The 17,743-nt window shown below is 35.5% G+C and overlaps 2 protein-coding genes and 2 pseudogenes across 6 annotated transcripts; 1 reads left to right on the top strand and 3 right to left on the bottom strand.

Annotated features, from left to right (window-relative positions):
* Positions 1-6,743, bottom strand: part of LOC113077679 (monofunctional C1-tetrahydrofolate synthase, mitochondrial-like) — a 35,354-nt pseudogene extending 28,611 nt beyond the window's left edge.
* Positions 6,744-8,795: 2,052 nt separating this feature from the next.
* Positions 8,796-11,141, bottom strand: LOC113077680 (syntaxin-11-like). 2 transcript variants are annotated; one of them, XM_026250000.1, is made up of 3 exons: positions 10,993-11,141; positions 10,555-10,622; positions 8,796-10,421 (listed from the first exon to the last, which is right to left on the bottom strand). In XM_026250000.1, exon 3 carries the CDS (start codon positions 10,404-10,406, stop codon positions 9,531-9,533), a length of 876 nt encoding a protein of 291 aa, XP_026105785.1. In that variant the 5' UTR covers positions 10,407-10,421; positions 10,555-10,622; positions 10,993-11,141; the 3' UTR covers positions 8,796-9,530. The 2 variants fall into 2 exon arrangements, with proteins under 2 accessions (XP_026105785.1, XP_026105786.1); XM_026250001.1 differs by lacking the exon at positions 10,555-10,622 and having other exon boundaries at positions 10,993-11,135.
* Positions 11,142-11,914: 773 nt separating this feature from the next.
* LOC113077677 (syntaxin-11-like) lies at positions 11,915-14,137 on the top strand. Of its 4 annotated transcripts, none has more exons than XM_026249998.1 (3): positions 11,915-11,996; positions 12,552-12,599; positions 12,777-14,137. In XM_026249998.1, the coding sequence occupies exon 3, from the start codon at positions 12,782-12,784 to the stop codon at positions 13,664-13,666; it is 885 nt and encodes a 294-aa protein (XP_026105783.1). In that variant the 5' UTR covers positions 11,915-11,996; positions 12,552-12,599; positions 12,777-12,781; the 3' UTR covers positions 13,667-14,137. The 4 variants fall into 4 exon arrangements, with proteins under 4 accessions (XP_026105783.1, XP_026105780.1, XP_026105781.1 ...); XM_026249995.1 differs by having other exon boundaries at positions 12,552-12,607; XM_026249996.1 differs by lacking the exon at positions 12,552-12,599.
* Positions 14,138-15,246: 1,109 nt separating this feature from the next.
* LOC113077678 (histidine triad nucleotide-binding protein 3-like) lies at positions 15,247-17,333 on the bottom strand (annotated as a pseudogene).
* Positions 17,334-17,743: the final 410 nt, after the last annotated feature.

Genomic DNA, 17,743 nt, shown 5'->3' with positions numbered 1-17,743 from the left:
ATGCTTGCTTTTAACCTATTTCTCTTATTTAGGTTATTTCAATGCAACAATGACTGTCATCAATCTATCTGCTATTAACTGATGTCTCAAAATTTGCCATTCGGCTGATATTGGAGGGGGTTGAGGAGGGACAAATGGACTTTGGCTTTGGTGTTTCCGTAGACCTCCAGCTCCTCTGGAAGCAGCCCAATCTCCTGAGCCAGCTGGGATATGGGTTTGGGAGTCTGTGCCCTGGAGATCTCTTTATCACTGAGGAGTACAGAAACATGCAAAAAGAATGATTGAGAGACCAATTAGTCCTGTGCACAAATGAACAAGCAAAGGTCTGCGTTATGTATATTCCGCAGAAACTAAAAAGCAAGGCTGTTCGTACCTAGGCACAGGTAAGAGTGGTTGGAGTTTTAGTGGGCGGAGCCTCCACGGCTGGTACTGCTGTTCTTGTATCCACCTCCTGCTGCTCCTCACTACATGCTGACAGATCACAACAGCCACAAACATCTCAGTGAACACTTCAATATGACAACTTCATTCATTGCATAATAATGTGCATAAATATATACCCCAAAAACCAAACTAGCAATAACTACTGTGATTTGGTATAACTCTACCATTCAAAACACAGTGAATTGATCACAAGTGACAAAGACTTTTATGATGCTACAAAAGATTTCAATATCATATAAAAGCAGTTCTTTTTAACGTTCTGTGTACTGAGGAATCCTGAAACCCTGTCTGCACAAAAACATTAAGCAGTATAACTGCTTTCAACAATGATAATAAAAACAGTTTCTTGAGCATCAAATTCAAACCAAATTATATTTTCAGTGATGCAAATAAAACTTAATTCTGATGTAAAGCAGCTTTAAAAAGAGGACAACAGGCAATAAATGATCAGTTTGGTTTATCAGAATGATTTCTGAAGGATCATGTGACACTGGTCTTATGGCTGCTGAAAAAACAGCTTTGCCATGCCAGGAATAAATTACATTTAATATTTAAATAGAAAACAATTATTTCAAATTGTAATAATATTTAGCAATAATGCTGACTACATTTATTAGACAGTATTTATTTTGGATCAAATGATTGCAGCCTTGGTGATCGTCTTCCCAAATGTTTACTATACTTTTTTTTACTCTAACAAATAATAGTTATAACAACTGTCAAATAATTTAATCTTTAAATTGGTAAATCACAGGTTCTTAAGTTTTTATATTAAACTGATGGAATAACTTCTATATTAAAGATTTTAATACTAAGAAGTAACATCAACAGGCCTCTCACCTGCATTCTTAGCGCAGCACTTAGAGGCCCAACTCCTGCACCAGACTCCGCTTCAGCCCCGGGCTCCCAACTGTCAGGGTATTCTAGGACAGAAGATCATAAGTATGAAAAGTTGGCCCGGACTGAGCATCGAAGGAAATACAATTAGTGGTGTCTTATTATGTTCCCACACTAATGGAATTTGTGGGTTATGGAGGAAATAGCATGGGCCTCTATATCCATTAAGGTCTCCTGTAGATGGCAGGTAATGAAAGGTGAAGAAAACGGCATGCCAGACTTAATCGGTTTCAGAGGAGTCACATGCTTGTCTTTCACATGGATGGTACAACAATTATAATAGTTTCCTTGATTCTCAAGTGGAACTTCTCAAGTAAAGAAGGGATCTATTTTTTTTTTCTGTATATCAAAGTAAAAAAAAATAAAGGTTATATTGTTGCCATACTTAATATTTTTACTTTAAAGAAATGTACCTTCCATTGAGGCTAAGCTGAGGTTGATGACTGCCACCCCGGATCTTAACCAAGTGGGTGGGAGGCCCTTGTGGTCAGTCTCTGACAAGATCACCACATCCGAATCCATGATCTGAAAGAAAGAAAGAAAGAAAAATTGTATATGCCTCTAATGAGTTATCCAGAATCCCTCTTTAAAGCAGCATTGCCCCCTGCTGCTGAAAATAGGAAACTACACATAAAAACTGACCTGAAAAATAAATCTCTCTCAATTATCATTTACCTGTTTTTGCAGGTGCTTTGAGCTCCACAGGCAGGTCTGCACCATCATGCCGTTGTTTTGCAACAAAAATTGAAGAGTTGCCTTCAAGGGTCCCTCAACACCCACCAGCACTGCCATCTTACCAATCAATGGGGCATCTAAAGGAGTGTTACAAAAAAAAGTTACTGTATATTTAAACTGGCTCTAATCAATTCACCATAAACTCAACATTACATTATGCTACAAAAAAAAAAAGTAAAAAAAAAAAAAAAAGGCATTCTAAAATCTGAGGTCAGTAAGATATTTTTGGACAAAAATTAACACTTATTCAGCAAGCACACATTAGTTTGATCACAGCAAAGATATTTAATGTCACTAAATATATATATTAAGCAGAACAGCTGTTCTCAACATTTACAGAAATAAATGTTTCTTGAACACCAAATCAGCATATAAGAATGACATCTGAAGGAATGTGTGACACTGAATTTCGTAAATGCTGCTGAAAATTCAGCTTTTCTTGACAATAATAAATTATATTTTAAAATATTAAAATAAAAAACAGCTATTTTATATTGTAATAATATTTATAAATAAATGAAATACATTTATTAAAAAAATAATAATAATTACAGACCTCATATACTTTTGAAAGTTAGTATGCATACATCTTTTGACGATATTTTTGATATATTGATATATGGGCCATTCTACAGAATTGGTTGGAAACATCTTGTATGTATGCAAATTGTATAATACCCAAAGTACATATTTCTAGCATATTGTATTTTCATAAAGTTTTGGAATATTTAAGATCTCCCCAAATTTGTCACTACCGAAACAGTAATAATCATTTAAGTAGAAACTATTAAGATTCTGCTTACATCTAGATTGTAAATAAATATTTTGGGCTATTTTATAAAAAAAAAAAAAAAAAACTGAGGTAAATCAATAATAAAATGTTTAATAATATTTCAAGTGTAATTTATGAGATTTGTTTATTTTTAATCCAATTTTTCTTTGAAAAAGGCAAAAAGTTGATCATACTGATTTCAAGGTCAGTTTGAATATTCACTGAACCAAAAACTATCACCATCTTGACTGATAATTCAGTATACTTTATTTTTGACAAAACATCCCATGTTTAGTGACGGCCCATTTTCAATAGTGACAGTAATGCTTTGGTTTCACATTACAGCATTTTAACTCTCATATTAAAACATACTAAAATACCAAAAAAAAAAATATTGCATAGCTGTACTAAAATTTTGTTTATTTCTCCCAAATAGGAAGATTGTGTGTTCCCTTTTGTCACTACCGAAACAATGACATGTTTCGGTAGTGACTATTTTGGTATTGACAATTTTAGATACTTTTGAACCTAGCTCAATGGCTGTGGGACAGCCACCTCCCAGCTGAAAGTACCCAATAAATTATGATTTTATATAAGCTTACTAATATTTTAAATATTATTGTGGGTTTCAATAGAAAATAGAAGGATCTTAATAAACACCTAAGATTTGAATCCTTAAATGCTTTTGAAATGCGTTTTTTTTTTTGGTTGTGGGACAGAAGTTTGCACCAGTTCTGTAGAATGGCCCATATAAATATGGATTTTTGTTTAGTACTCCATGCAGTAGAATTAGCAGTGTTTATGAAACATTTTTGAATGCAAATGTAATAACATATGCCTAAATGCATAAACAAACAGATACACACCGTGCCTGGCAAGCATCTCCAGCACAGCTCCAGCTACAGGTGAAGCAAAGCCGTCTCTCTGATCCCCCAACACCACACGGCCAACATTAAGATCAGAGACCCTGCAAACACATACAGGCCTAAGTGACCTTGTGTGGAAAACATTCAGTTTCTACACCAAAATTACACTTCTTGTTGTACTTTAATCAATTAAATAAAGTACATGTATCTATAATACATCTAAAAGTATCCTACAATCAATAGTTTCTCAATAACTTCCCTGTCATAAGAATAATTTTGTTTTTATTTTTATACATACCATACAATATCATTGCAGATGGGAAATATGCATAGCTAGAAATTTCTCAAATCAACCTCCATTGGCACTTATGCCAAAAAGTTATTTTTGGTTACACGTATGAATATAAAATATAAATATAAAAAATATCTAAAACTGTGGCTTACCCATCCACATCTTTCTGTGGCTTGATGGCATTACGGACATTTTTGGAGAGGAAGGACTGAGGAAGGTGCAAAAAAATGCCATGAACACGAGAATCCTCATTTAATCTCAAGATCTCCTCAATCACCTGCAGAATGAAGAGGATAGTTTTGTTTAATCAAAAAAGCTACTCTAATTTGCTCCTCAGAATTTGCAGCATCACTGACCTCTTCCTCTGTGCATTGGTGTGGAAGACAAATCTGCATAACGTTCAATCCGATCTGTGTGGATACAAAATCAGTGGGTATATAACACTGTATAAGCTATTCATTTGCATTCCCATTCATCATATCAACAGCAAAACATCTACTAAAATGTAATGTAAAGTATGATGTAAAGATTTGTGTTACTTGCACCCATTTATTTATTGCATGTTGGACAAAAGGGAAGGCAAACAGTTATACCTTTCCAGCCATCTTCTTATTCACCTCCAGCAAACCCTCATCTTCACCAGCCTATCATAAGAAAAAGCAAACCAGCTTTTAGTGTCTTGAGATTCATTCACAAAGCAACGGATACAGACAAGTGCTCTTCAACTCTTTATCTAAACAAAAAGACACACCTGTATGATAGCCAATGTAGGTTTGAGGACTGGGTTGGCTTCTCTGACAGCTTTGAGCTCCTCTCTGCTCCTCTGAACAATGTCACTGTAAATGAGATGGACACAGAGTGCACATTTAACACATATTATGCATGTTCATTGACTTCCACTAAGAGAACAAAACTTTTCATTGAATGATCACAAGAAACATTCAATACAATTAGTACAACATTATCTGTATTTTATAACATTTTTTTACTTATTAAGCAGATACACATTTTAAACAAGAAATGCAAAAATCAATTTTGACCATGCATCAAACAGCACTCCATCATTTTGCCTGTTCTTGTCTGCTTTTTTGTTTTTAGTCTCTGAAACACAGACTTTGAACCTCAGATTAAAGCAGAGCATTAGCTGCAAGTTTTAGACCGAAACGCGTATCATTAATATTAACACAATGATTTCTAATATGACCAAAAATGTAATGTTTTTTATACATCCACAGCCAAGTAGATCTTCAACCTCTCTAAACACTTAAACACAAGTTCTCCCTGTGCCTGCCCAGATGAGGTTTAAAACCTTTAGACTGGCATCTCTGCCACAAATCATGACGACTAGACTGGTGTCCTGTTTTTAATATGACACAAAACTAAATAAATGAGGCCAAATAAATAAACTGTAATCAATCTTATTCGCTCAGCTGATTATAATTATTTTAAGCAGGATGGCCAGCACATTTTGACTAACAGCAGATAAAATAATCTTGGGTTATCGTGGAGTCTATTGCATCACTGTAAGCATCTTTTGTAAGACTGGCTGAGAAGGCATCTTTACTGATTATTTTAACCCTCTGTAGCAGATACCTGACCTTTGACTCTCAGACATAAAAGTGACACATAGAGGTCACTTGTAGGGTTTGATTGGGCAATGATACACAAGTTGCACACAGTTTCCATCTGTTAAAGGCTTTTAGGGGACACTATTGTAACAGTTCAATGAGTGTAACTCAGTTTATACTAAATTTACTATAATGTCCATTTAATTAAACTAGCTGTCCAGTAATTTTTTGCGTTGCTGTTCTTTCTGTAGTCACAACAAATATCACACTGGAGTTGTTCGTCATGTTTGACAGAGATTTCACTGGTGTAGCAATACATTTAGTTACAATACTCCCATGTCTTTTTTTAAAGACTTTTCCTGTTTTAAATTATGCAAAATCCAGAATGACGCGTAACTACTGTCTCCGTGAATGTGTAAATAAAGCCAGTATTGTGATCGCCCCACCAGGGGAGCTGGATAAATTAGGATATTTAGTGTAACACTGACCTACAAATAACGACATGTTTTCAACATTAGTTAAAACAAGTCAGTTTTGTAAGAAAACTTGAATTCATACATTAACAGATTACACAATGTTAAGATGCAGCTGAATTAGCACACAACGCAGTTCGTATTAAAAGGGTGCAGAAGAAGACTAATGGGAGGCAGAAGTTACATCAGATAGCCGCCAAACACCGGTAGCACGTGGAAACAAATCAACGTCAAGACAATAACTTTATATATCTTAGTCAAGTCAGTATAAATACAGAACCAAACTGTTGGCTGTTGAAAAACTGTTAACAATCACAAAAGTCATTCCGCTTGTTAAAAAATAAGATCTGTCGCTTTTAAGTTTCGAGACTTATGGGGTGTTTTATTCTTACCAAACAGCACTTTGATACAGCGGTCCATCGTTTTTCCGTGGATGACTTTTAAAACCCGTGACCGTTTCAATTGTCCCGCCGGTCGAACTAGCTTCCCGAACCCACGGATGAGGAACCGCGCTATTATCAGGTAATTTATGATTCTGTTCTCCGAGTTTAATACTTGGACACCCACTCGTGATCGTCGTATGCTGGCCAGACTCTGATGTGCATGTCGAAAAAAGACCGACAGTCTCATCTTTCCCCTAGAAAACGTCCACCGGGTCTGGGGTCTAAGCAGAGATTGTCTTGTCTGGTGCTGATGCTCAGGGCCCGGTTTTTCAAAAGTAATCCAGTAGGATTTTGGATAATGGATTGGATCAAATCTTGAAAATGTGTTTTTCAAAAGAAAAAACGGATTACATAATCGGATTAGATCACGTAATCCAATCTCGGTTTTGATCCGGATCAAACCTTTAGTTTGGGTTTTTTAGAACTTTTTTGTAGGATTTGGATCACTTTGATCCAAAAAATCTAGATTAAACTGATCCCATCAGAAGGGTGGATTCAGCGTGGATTTCATGGCCAAAATGTAATGAAAACTTAAAAAATGTATCAAATAATACTATATTTGGATCATGCAGTATCTTACAAGATATCCTATTTATTCATAAGGTTTTAATTTTATTTGTTCATCCGTCAGGCTACAGTGATTGGGTAGGCTTTAACGTATTCAGCCTTTCAGAATAGGCCTACATCAAAGTATAAAGAAAAATAATAAAATAATCCCCCAAACAGCTGTCAAAATTGACCAAAGACAATACATTTTATTCTGTCACTAATTGATATATATATTCATCACAATCGAAAATATTTTTTTACATTGTCTTTTTTTTTTCTCAAAACATCTATACTTGATACTTGTTATAAATATCTTCAATGTACAGTGTTTGTGTTGTAGGTCTCAGATGAGCGGACTGCTGGAAGAGGATGGGGTGGGGTTTTTCTTGTTTTTAGTTTTTTTAAATGTGTGGGTTTTCATTTCAAATAAAAAAATAATTTATATTGACCCCACACTGGCTTGTTGCTCTTTACATATCTATAGTTCTACATTGTGATTTCCTATCCTGTTTGAGCACTGGTTATCCAGATTGGTGATCCTGAAAAGTTCCTATCCGGATCAGATTGATCCAATCCGATGTTGCTTTAAAAAACTGGCTCCAAAAGTAAACTGGATTATGTGATCACAGCTCACAAAAAAAGGATTACTAAATCCGGATCAATTTTATCCGGATTAAACCTTTTGAAAAACCGGGCCCAGGTGATCCCGAGCAGAGGTGGACTAGCGCGTGCCCGACAGAGCAAAGGCGCGAGCACGCGTGCTGGAAGAAGAGTCTGAATAATTATTACAATACAAGTCTGAGAAACAAATGTCTCGGATGGCATTGGGCAACTCTTTTCATAACCTTATTTTCTCTTTCTTTACAAATCCGTATTACAAATTAATATTATTTTGTAAAAATAAATAAATTGTGTTTTGTTGTTTTAATAAATGATACATTTAGTTGACAATAAATTCAGCTGAGTTAGAGGTCTTTTCAATCATTCAGAGTGATTAAAGGTAGCATAACAGAGTATAACGACTGCAGTATGAATAGTACTGTGAATTGGTGTTATCCAGCAGTCACATTCATGTCATGAGCTTTGTGTTTGCAAGTTTGAGTCTACAGCAGCTTGAACACTACGTCAATACCATTCAAAAGTTTTAGATTACACTTTAAATTAAGGTATATTTGTTACAGTCTAATTACAAGTTTAAGTAATAAGTAATATTAATGAACTACATGTACATGTATATGGTTAGGGTTTGGCTTAGGGTTATTCACATGTACAGTAATAATGCATAATTAATTGTTATTGTAATAGTAAAAACATGTAACGTATAACAAAACTTTAAAATAAGTGTTACCCAAATGTATTTTTTCATTAGATTAACAGGATGAATTTTCAGCAGCCATTACAGTTTTAAAGTGCCACATGATCTTCCATAAATCATTCTAACATGCTGATTTGCTGCTCAAGAAACATTTCTTATTATCAGTGTAGAAAACAGTTGTGCTGCTTAATGTTTTGTGGAATCCGTGATACATTTTTTAATATTCTTTGATAAGCATAAAGTAAAAAAAAAAACAAAAAAAACAAACATTGGAAATAAAATCTTTTAAACAATTAGTTTTGTGTTTACCGCTACCTTTGATTAATTTAATGCATCATTGTTAAAAAAACTAATCATTTATAAATAAAAAAAAGCCGTATTGACCCCAAACCTTTGAACGGGAGTGTATAGGAGAATCGACAGAATTGACATTACATCTTCCTGTTTATTCCATGTTTATTATGCATCACCGTACATAATACAGTTGGCCCTGGAACAAAATTTTAACAAAGTATTATCCAGCACCGTCTTTTTAGCAACTTTTTGTCAGAAAGTTTTTATCCTGGCATGTTATTTTAATAGTTGTGAGCAGGGGGCATCACGTTTCACACGAGGTAGGCACATGGGATCTAATTAAGGTAACAAAATTACACTCTTATTTATGACATATGCTGCAAAACTTTGAATAAATGCACACCAAATGAGATACAGCTGATAAAGATTTGTGTACACATTAAATAGTTGGATCCATTACATCTAACCACCATCCAATACCTAACTTATTATCTAAAAGTGTACAGTTATATTGACAAAATACTTTTTACATAAGAATAAACACTTGATGAAGTACAAACCACAGAAAAAAAGGATTTCCAAATCTCTAAAGGCACAAAATGAGTTATTTGCCAAAACTCCAAGCTTTAAAAATGTATTTAAGATAATTCCTGGTGTCAAAAACCCTACAAACTACTGGAATATTTATAACACTGACAGACTTATTTCAGAGTGAAGTCTATGTTAAAGGTTAGCGTGATGTGTGTTTATTGTTCTGAATGAATATATGAAGATGAATAAAAATTTGCCTAAATAAGGAATAGGAACATAAAAACTAACATAAATAAAAAAAAACTGAATCCCTTAGTATGTATTTTTGACATTGTGCTATCTGTGTCCATGTCATCGTTTCCAGGAGAACATTTTCTTAAACGGATTGCTCCTGTCATGTCTCTTGGCTCGCTCCAGCTTCACAAGGACGTCCCTGACCTCCACCTCCGTTGACTGAACATTGGTGTGAATGTAGTCTATCATTGAACTCTGCTCTTCCACTAACATGGCCACATCCAGAAAAACCTCATGAAGGCTCTGAATGCGTCTCTCTAGCTGCAGCAGTTCCGTATGTCGGCTCTCAATCTGAATGAGTGCAGACCGTGCCGTTTTACCTTCAGAAACCATGTTCTCACTGAAGACGTTCCATTGACCACTCTCCAACATCTCTTCGATCTGGTCACCTGTGACCTCTCGGCCCACAATCTCCATCTGACGTTGAATATACGCCTTGCAGAACTCCCTATGGCTCATCTCAGCGTCATTGTACTCCACCATGGCATCACGAAAACTGTTGCTTATGCTGGTATACTGTGTTCGGGCGATTCTCGTCATCGGTGAATTGACGCCATATTTTTCCTCTAACTCTTTCCTGTGGGAATCCATCTTGCGAAGGTGCACGAGCATCTCCTGTCCACGTGTTTTGATGTCAGCTGCAATAGCATTAGAGTCAGTGGTATCTGAAGCACTAGAGCAGACTGCGCCTGTAAAAATGTGTGAGTTTCGCTCCCTGAGACGCTTTACTTCCAGGCGGATGTACTGAATCTGACGACGAGCCTCCTGTGCCTCATCAAAGACAGCTTCCATGTCAGGGTTGGTGCTGGGGTCCTGAGGAGGGTCATCATGGTCTGTGTTTTCTGATGGAGGGAGAGCTAGGGCAGTTTCATGTTCTGCTGCAGTGCCATTAGACAGTGATACTGCCTGGAGGTGTCCAAGTCTGTCCCTCATGACTGAAATATAGGACTGAAAAATATTTCAAACAGATTTGGTCTAAATTCAAAACAAAGCAAACACACATAAACAGCAGCCGGTAAAATATGCAGTAGGCTATATATGGGTAAGAACAAAAAAACAACAACTCTTGAACAGAATATACCTTGTTAGACGTAACCCACACGTCAAAACGTCCGACTTCTGGAAAAGTACACTTGTGTCACTGAAAACCTGTCAGACAAGATAGACTTGTTTGTAGGTCCACATTTAAAAATAAAAGCCTTGTTTTACTCTCCTTGCGTTTGCTATTAGAGTCTGCTTCATCATTATGCATTTTATATAATTTGAAGCGAAGGCAAAAACTGCATTTTTATGTATTTACTTTTACTCAATAAATAAATAAAAGGAGTCTGTTGATTTAGTACATACAAAAAGCGTCAACCAAATATTACCCCAAATACGTACAATCAAACTTGATATAGGCATCGCATCAATGGATAAAATGTTTTAAACTTTTTAATTAAACCTGAACTACGTTTAATGCTAGGCAGCACAGATGGCCTAACGTTACTCTGCTTTGAACAATATTATTGTGGCCTACCTCAAAATATGTCCTTCTTTGTGCATTCCTTGCCAAATCCGCTTTGCAAGTTACGAAAATCACGCTATCGTCTGTCCAAGAAAAATAAAAATTACCTTATTTCACTTCTTATTGCCCAACACCGCATGTGAGTGATGACGTAACGCAGAGACCCCGCCCCAAGTCAGGTGTGAAGAGATCGGTGTGTCCGACAGGGGGCAGCAGAGATGAAACATATTTGCGAAAAGTGCTGAGTGAAGTACAGAACACGTACGGTGTACTCAATGTTCCTTTTTTTATGGTGAATAAACCAAACTCGCTCTCTCCCTCTCTCTCTCTCTCTCTTTATTGTCACTGTTAATGGATGTGGGCTACATTTTTTAGTCTACTTGCAATTGCCCTGGTAGTATGGTTTAAACATACAGAGAATAGACAGAATTGAGAAAGGTAAAGAAAACAAGAAAAAACTAAACATATTTTGTATAAACAACCAATATGAAAATTCTGCGACCAGTTGGTTATTATAGGCTAAACATTGAATTAATTTATGTTAATTTATATTAATTTATAACCATATTTGGTTTTGTCATTCATTTTTATTTTTTCATCTACTTTCTATCAACTACAATCTATTTCCACTGTCAATACATTTATAGCCTACTAAATTGAAGCTAGAAGTTGCTCAAACTTTTGAATCCTTGACTTTGGAAACATTTTTTGCATGTCAGGGCCCAATATTAGGCTAAACAAATTTTTATAAAATTGTATGAAATGGAAAACCATTAAGGAGCCCTCTTTATCGGTCCCATTTCGCAAAACAGATGTAAAGTGTCGCTGAGAGGCACGTCTGGCATTCTATTCAGCGAACAGGTTTGGCGTCAAAGTTACGCCCTGGAACGCGCATTCCTCACCCCCCACCCCCACCCCCACCATTAAAGGACAGCTGCACCAGTGCAGTGAGATGAGCTGCAGCCTTGAGATGACATATCATCAGAAGTGGTCTTAAGTTTGGACACAAAGACAAGGTAAGGTACTTTGTAGTATATACCAAAGAGTTTCTTTCTTTCTTTACATCTTTTTTGAGCTCATCACTTTTACGGATTTATGGATAGTTATTCCTATAATAAGCCCTAGGCCTATTATATTCGTTAGAATGTTGTCAGTGTAAAAATGCAAAATACTAAAAAAATAAAAATAAGATAATAATAATAATAATAATAATAATAATAATATATATAAATATATATACATATATATATATATATATATATATATATATATATATATATATATATATATATATATATATATATATATATATATATATTATATATATATATATTTATACATATAAATACATACATACATAGTACATTGCAAAGCTTTAATAGCTCGAATAAAGTTGGATATTTTGGATATATTATTTATACGTTTCATATTAAACTATTGATGAGAACAGCATATGTAAAGAAAAAAAAAAAAAAAAACCTAGGAATTACATCCATTCAAACTTGTTTGGTGAGTGACGCCAGTCAGAAATAGTTTTGCAGATGAACTTGTTAGACGTGTGACTTTTTCAGGGTTGACAAGGAAGTATCATCCCCCCCTTTTACAGTCAGTTTCAAAAGGTACACAGGTAATGAAAATTATTATATTCTTGAAAATAAGGACTACACGATGTAAATATGAAGGTTATTGGTATGCCATATTGTTTTAGATTGTTTACATCAGCCTACATCAGATCACATATTTCCTACTATTCTGGTGGCACTGAGTGATCCTTTTCTGTGCATTCTCCCCTTTAGCAATCATGAGGGACAGACTGGATCATCTTCAGACCATTTCAGAGTCTAAAAGCCAGCTAGAGGAGGTGGAATCTGACTCTTTCAGCAATGTGGACCTGGAGGATTTCAGCCAACATGCAGTCATTTTTGACAACAGTGATGAGATGGACTCTGTGCTCGATGAGGCTCAAGACACTAGACGTGAGATTCAGTTCATCCGCCTGGAGGTGAAGCGTCTCAGGGACCAAAACACACGGATACTTAGCGAACCCACTCGTACAACTCACGTAAAGCAGGATGCCAGTGTCATCGTAGGAGACATCAAGACCCGTGGACAGGACGTTCTGTCACGTCTACAAAAAATGGACGCCCATGCCAAAGAGCTTGAAGAAGAGCATGGCCTCAATTCAGCTGTGGCGAGAATCGCCCGAACACAGTACGCCACCCTAAGCAACAACTTCCGAGATGCAATGACAGAGTACAATGATGCTGAGATGGATCACAAAGAATCATGCAAGCGTCATATTCAAAGGCAAATGGAGATTGTGGGAAGAGATGTGACAGGTGACCAGATTGAGGAGATGCTGGAGAATGGTCAGTGGAACATCTTCAATGATAACGTCATGTCAGAAGGGAAAACGGCTCGTTCGGCGCTCAACCAGATTGAGAGGCGACATCGTGACCTGCTGGATTTAGAAAGCAGACTCCAGAGCCTTCATGAAGTCTTCCTGGATGTGGCTATGCTTGTAGAGGAACAAGGGCCCATGACAGACTACATCTTAAACAATGTTCAGAAAACAGATGCTATGCTTGGTGAAGTCCTTATCAAACTGGAACAGGCCAAGAGACATGACAATAACAACCCATTCAAGAAAATGTTCTGTGGATGCTTTCCATGTGCTAAAAACTGAGTGAGCAGTGAGGAATTGTGCATTGGAGGGCTGAAAGTATATCATTTAAAAAATGAGTAGCCAGAGATACGTAGAGAAAAGGGCCATAGTTTTCCAAAACTAAGCTCTCTGAGTGATCATTGAACCTGATGCTACTGAAGTGAACAGTAACACATGAGAGCAAAATAAAGAACTAAAACAAACATACAGTCCTTCCATTTTGCCTTCATAAAAAATGCCTTTTCATTTGCAGTTTGATACTTGTAAACATATACTGTAAATGCTAGAAATGGTGTAATATTGCAATAATTTATTAACATAATTTACATGATTATCTTACATCATTCTAATGTGGTTAAAACTGAATATGCACTTTTTTTAGACTCTTTTACATTAAATAATCCGAAATATGAAGTTTTTAGTGCAAGTTGATTTTCAGTCAATTCATGTTTCTGAAGCAATATGAGCTAAATAAAATATCTTATATAATTCTTACTTGCTTTGTCTTTATTATTAAATTAATTGAATGTGGCAAAATGTTCTGGTCTTTATGGTTTTTCAAATGCAATTAGTATACTGGATTATCAGAAAATATTCTTGTCGATTGATATGCCAACAATACATTACAAATTTAAACAAATTATTTTTAATACATAAGGCTAATCTTTCATCTTTTTGAGTCTACTGGATATATACAATAACAATTTTTTTGACCTTTTTTGTACACCGTGGATTTTCTTACACATAAAACAAAAGGGAAACATTTTAGTTAGCCTTAGCTAGAATGAGGAAACAGGTAATTTAAGATAAATGTGTTGACATTATGCTATTTTGATTACCTTGTCACAATATTATATGAATTAGACATTTTACTTAGCTTTGACTGTTGACAATTTTAACAGTTTAAAGGTTTTTTTTTTTTTTTTTACTATTTGGATATAAAATTTCACATGAGGGACATTTCCTTGTTCCTGTCAAATACCATACGTGCCACAATTGTGATTTACTGTTTATGAAAAACCATATTTTATTTACATATACATTTAATCATTTAGCAGCTGCTTTTATCCAGAGTGACTTACAAATGAGGACAATAGAAGCAAACAAACCGACAAAAGTGCAATATTATGTAAATTATGTGACAGATCCCAGATGGTTTCCCGGAATTATTTTATTTTATTTTTTAATAGTAAATGCAAAATACAATAAAGCATAGATAGAACAGCAATCAAACAGAGAGAGCTGGTGTTAGAGGGTCATATTGTTATTTTTCATAATAAATAAAAAGAAAACAAGTAGATAGAATAGAGCATGATCCATGCTACCATGTTTTGATGATTGCACTGCAAACATGTTTAACCTTTGTCCATGCCAAGAACCGCACACTTGGACAGGATGTGCCCCTCTTTTTATGGGACTCCTCAAAATCACATTCAGGGGGGTGGGGGATTCTGACCCCAGAGAACATTGTTCTGTACCCCTCCCAGCAACACCCCTGGGTTTGACTTTGAATGTGTTGATGGCTCACTGTACAATAAATCTTTCACAATATAGCATGTAGAATGTGTACAAACATAGATAATCAATTACACAAAAATCCACATTTCCATCCATTTAATAACATTAGACATTATTGATCAGATTACACTTTAGTTAAAAATGCTGATTATCAGTTTAAAGGATACCAATACCATCCTGGTTTTTAAAATAATTTAGTCTTATATAAAAAATATAAAAAATAACATTAAATGGCAGGCCTTTAAGGCTCAAACCATACAATGAAAAAGGAAAAAAGAATGACCACTGATCTTCACTAAAGTGCCTTGTGATTTCAAGTTTTTAAAATTTCGGTGATAAGGCTCAAATAGCTAAACATAGCGGCATGCAGCTGTTACATGCCCAATCTTTTTTTCTTTTTTATTCCCCGTCAGTTTCTAAAGCAGCTTCTCCTCCTTTAACACAGCAAAAGATAAAAAATGATCAATTGTTAAAACTCTATGTATTCATATACAACCAAGTGTAATCAAAGAAATGCTTGAAACATCTTCAGTTTACTCACAGTGAGGTACCAGAAGGATGTGTACTTGAATCTCACCCATTTAAACACCTGACTAAAGGTGCTAGAACATGGAGGTGCAGGTGGGGCACAGTGATATATGGAGGCACATGGAAACCTAGACTGAAATAGAGCCATGTTCTCTTTTAATAACGACTTCATCCAAATAAATTCTTGATTAATATGACAGTAGTGTTGTCTTCAAACCTGATGTCTTCAAAATTGGTGACATTCTTGGCTTTCAGTACCTCTCTTCCCATATCTGCCATCTTCTTCACTGCTCAGGAAAATAACACTTAGATTACTGAAAATCCCATTTAATCACTGTATGTAAATATTGTATCTTATTAAAAACAGTTCAATGAAACATCAGCCCTGTCATCAGTATGGCATTGCTTGTTAATTGTATTGTCAATATATAATCAGTCTAACAATAATAAAATAGAACCAGATACTCAATTCTTCATTTCTCTGTGTTACTACCTTCTGCTGGCTAGAAATACAAAAAGCCATTCAAAAAACAATAATACACAATTGAATAATCAAATGGACATCCAAAAGAGAGATAATCTTACCAAGATGTATATCATCGGTTTGGAGGGACAAACAGCTATGGATATGTTTCTTGGGTATAACCAGGTAGTGATGAGGTGCAGCTGGATCAATGTCCTGGAAACAAACAATGTCCTCATCCTGTAAAAAAAGAGAGAGAGAGAGAGAGAGAGAGAGAAAGAAATGAGTAATAAAAGATGAGTAACATCACTTTAGCCAATGAGAAATGAGAGGGTCAAGTGACTAATTATGATGCCATGATCACAGCAGAAGGTATGACTCAAAGATATTTCAGAAATAAAACTAGGATAGTTCCATGCCACTAGCCCATTTGTTTTATTATGAATATGAAATGACTATATTTGCTTCTTTTTCATATTTCATACACATATACTATTTTAGTGAATAGCATAGCATACAGCTTTCCCCACCTCTTATTTCTTTCTTTCCGGAAATCGTGTTATCACAGAAATAAGCGTGAGGTGAAAGTAAAGCTCTATCGCTAAACTTGTTTTCTCATTGAATGAAAACCTCTAATACTTATTAAGTAATGTCAATAAAAAAATAAATAGTTTGTCCTCTATATAAAGCGCTTTGCGTTATCACAGAACTGTTCTCGAAGCTTAAATCACCCGGTCCTGCTTATATTTCCTTCCCAGTTCATCTTTCTTCCTTCAAGTTGGATGATGATGACTATTAATGGAACCCTTGAAGAACTGTCAAATATAGGCTATAGGCATGATATTATAATTTTACATTTAGAAAGAGGAGCGAATTTACTTACCTGATTCAGCTTTTAAGTACCCAGACAGCCAGAAACCACAAGTCGATAAAAATCTACTTACTTCCGCCAAAATCTCAGTGAATGGTATCGTCTCTGTTCGCGATTTTACAGAAAATACAAGTCTCATCTCTGCCGTCGTCAGAAGAATCCTGCTTTACATCAGAGTCACACTTTTCTCCAGTCATCCTGACAGACTAGTGCTCGGACAAATGAAACTGATCTGTCGAGCTCCCTTTGATTATGCCATATGTTCTTCCGTGTGGAAACGCCTAACTTTACGAATACAGATTACAAATAGGCCTTTCAGATCGTGTCAGAATTAGAATACTAAAACAACTGATTTAGAGTTTGTTTTTTTCTAAAAAAATCGTGTCTTATCTATGACGACGCTTATAATAACGCTTATAATAAAGTCTTTGTTGTTGACGAAAATAATAAAGAATGAAACACTAGCTACAGTATATCAATTAGCTTTCTTAACTTTGTAATGACAAAGGATGCGCTCAAGGTTACAGTGGTAAAAATAAAATATAAAGAAAACAAACATGTAAACTATCTCTCACACTGTTGAGGCCGCTGCCATTTTTTTCTTGCATTACGTCATAGGGTCGGAGGTTTCATCGTTTTAGAGTTTTCAGCTTGTTATATGTTTCTCTTCAGCTATGGGCACTTTTACTCAGGAGAACTGATTTAGACGTGCACAGAC

This window comes from Carassius auratus, unplaced genomic scaffold, assembly GCF_003368295.1.
Source record: "Carassius auratus strain Wakin unplaced genomic scaffold, ASM336829v1 scaf_tig00023162, whole genome shotgun sequence".
Lineage (NCBI taxonomy): Eukaryota > Metazoa > Chordata > Actinopteri > Cypriniformes > Cyprinidae > Carassius > Carassius auratus.
This window is presented reverse-complemented; position numbering and strand designations above follow the sequence as displayed.

Coding starts and splice junctions, on each gene's coding strand:
- LOC113077677 (XM_026249996.1), top strand. CDS start 12,782: ATGAGGGACAGACTGGATCATCTTCAGACCATTTCAGAGTCTAAAAGC.
- LOC113077680 (XM_026250000.1), bottom strand. CDS start 10,406: ATGAGGGACAGACTTGGACACCTCCAGGCAGTATCACTGTCTAATGGC.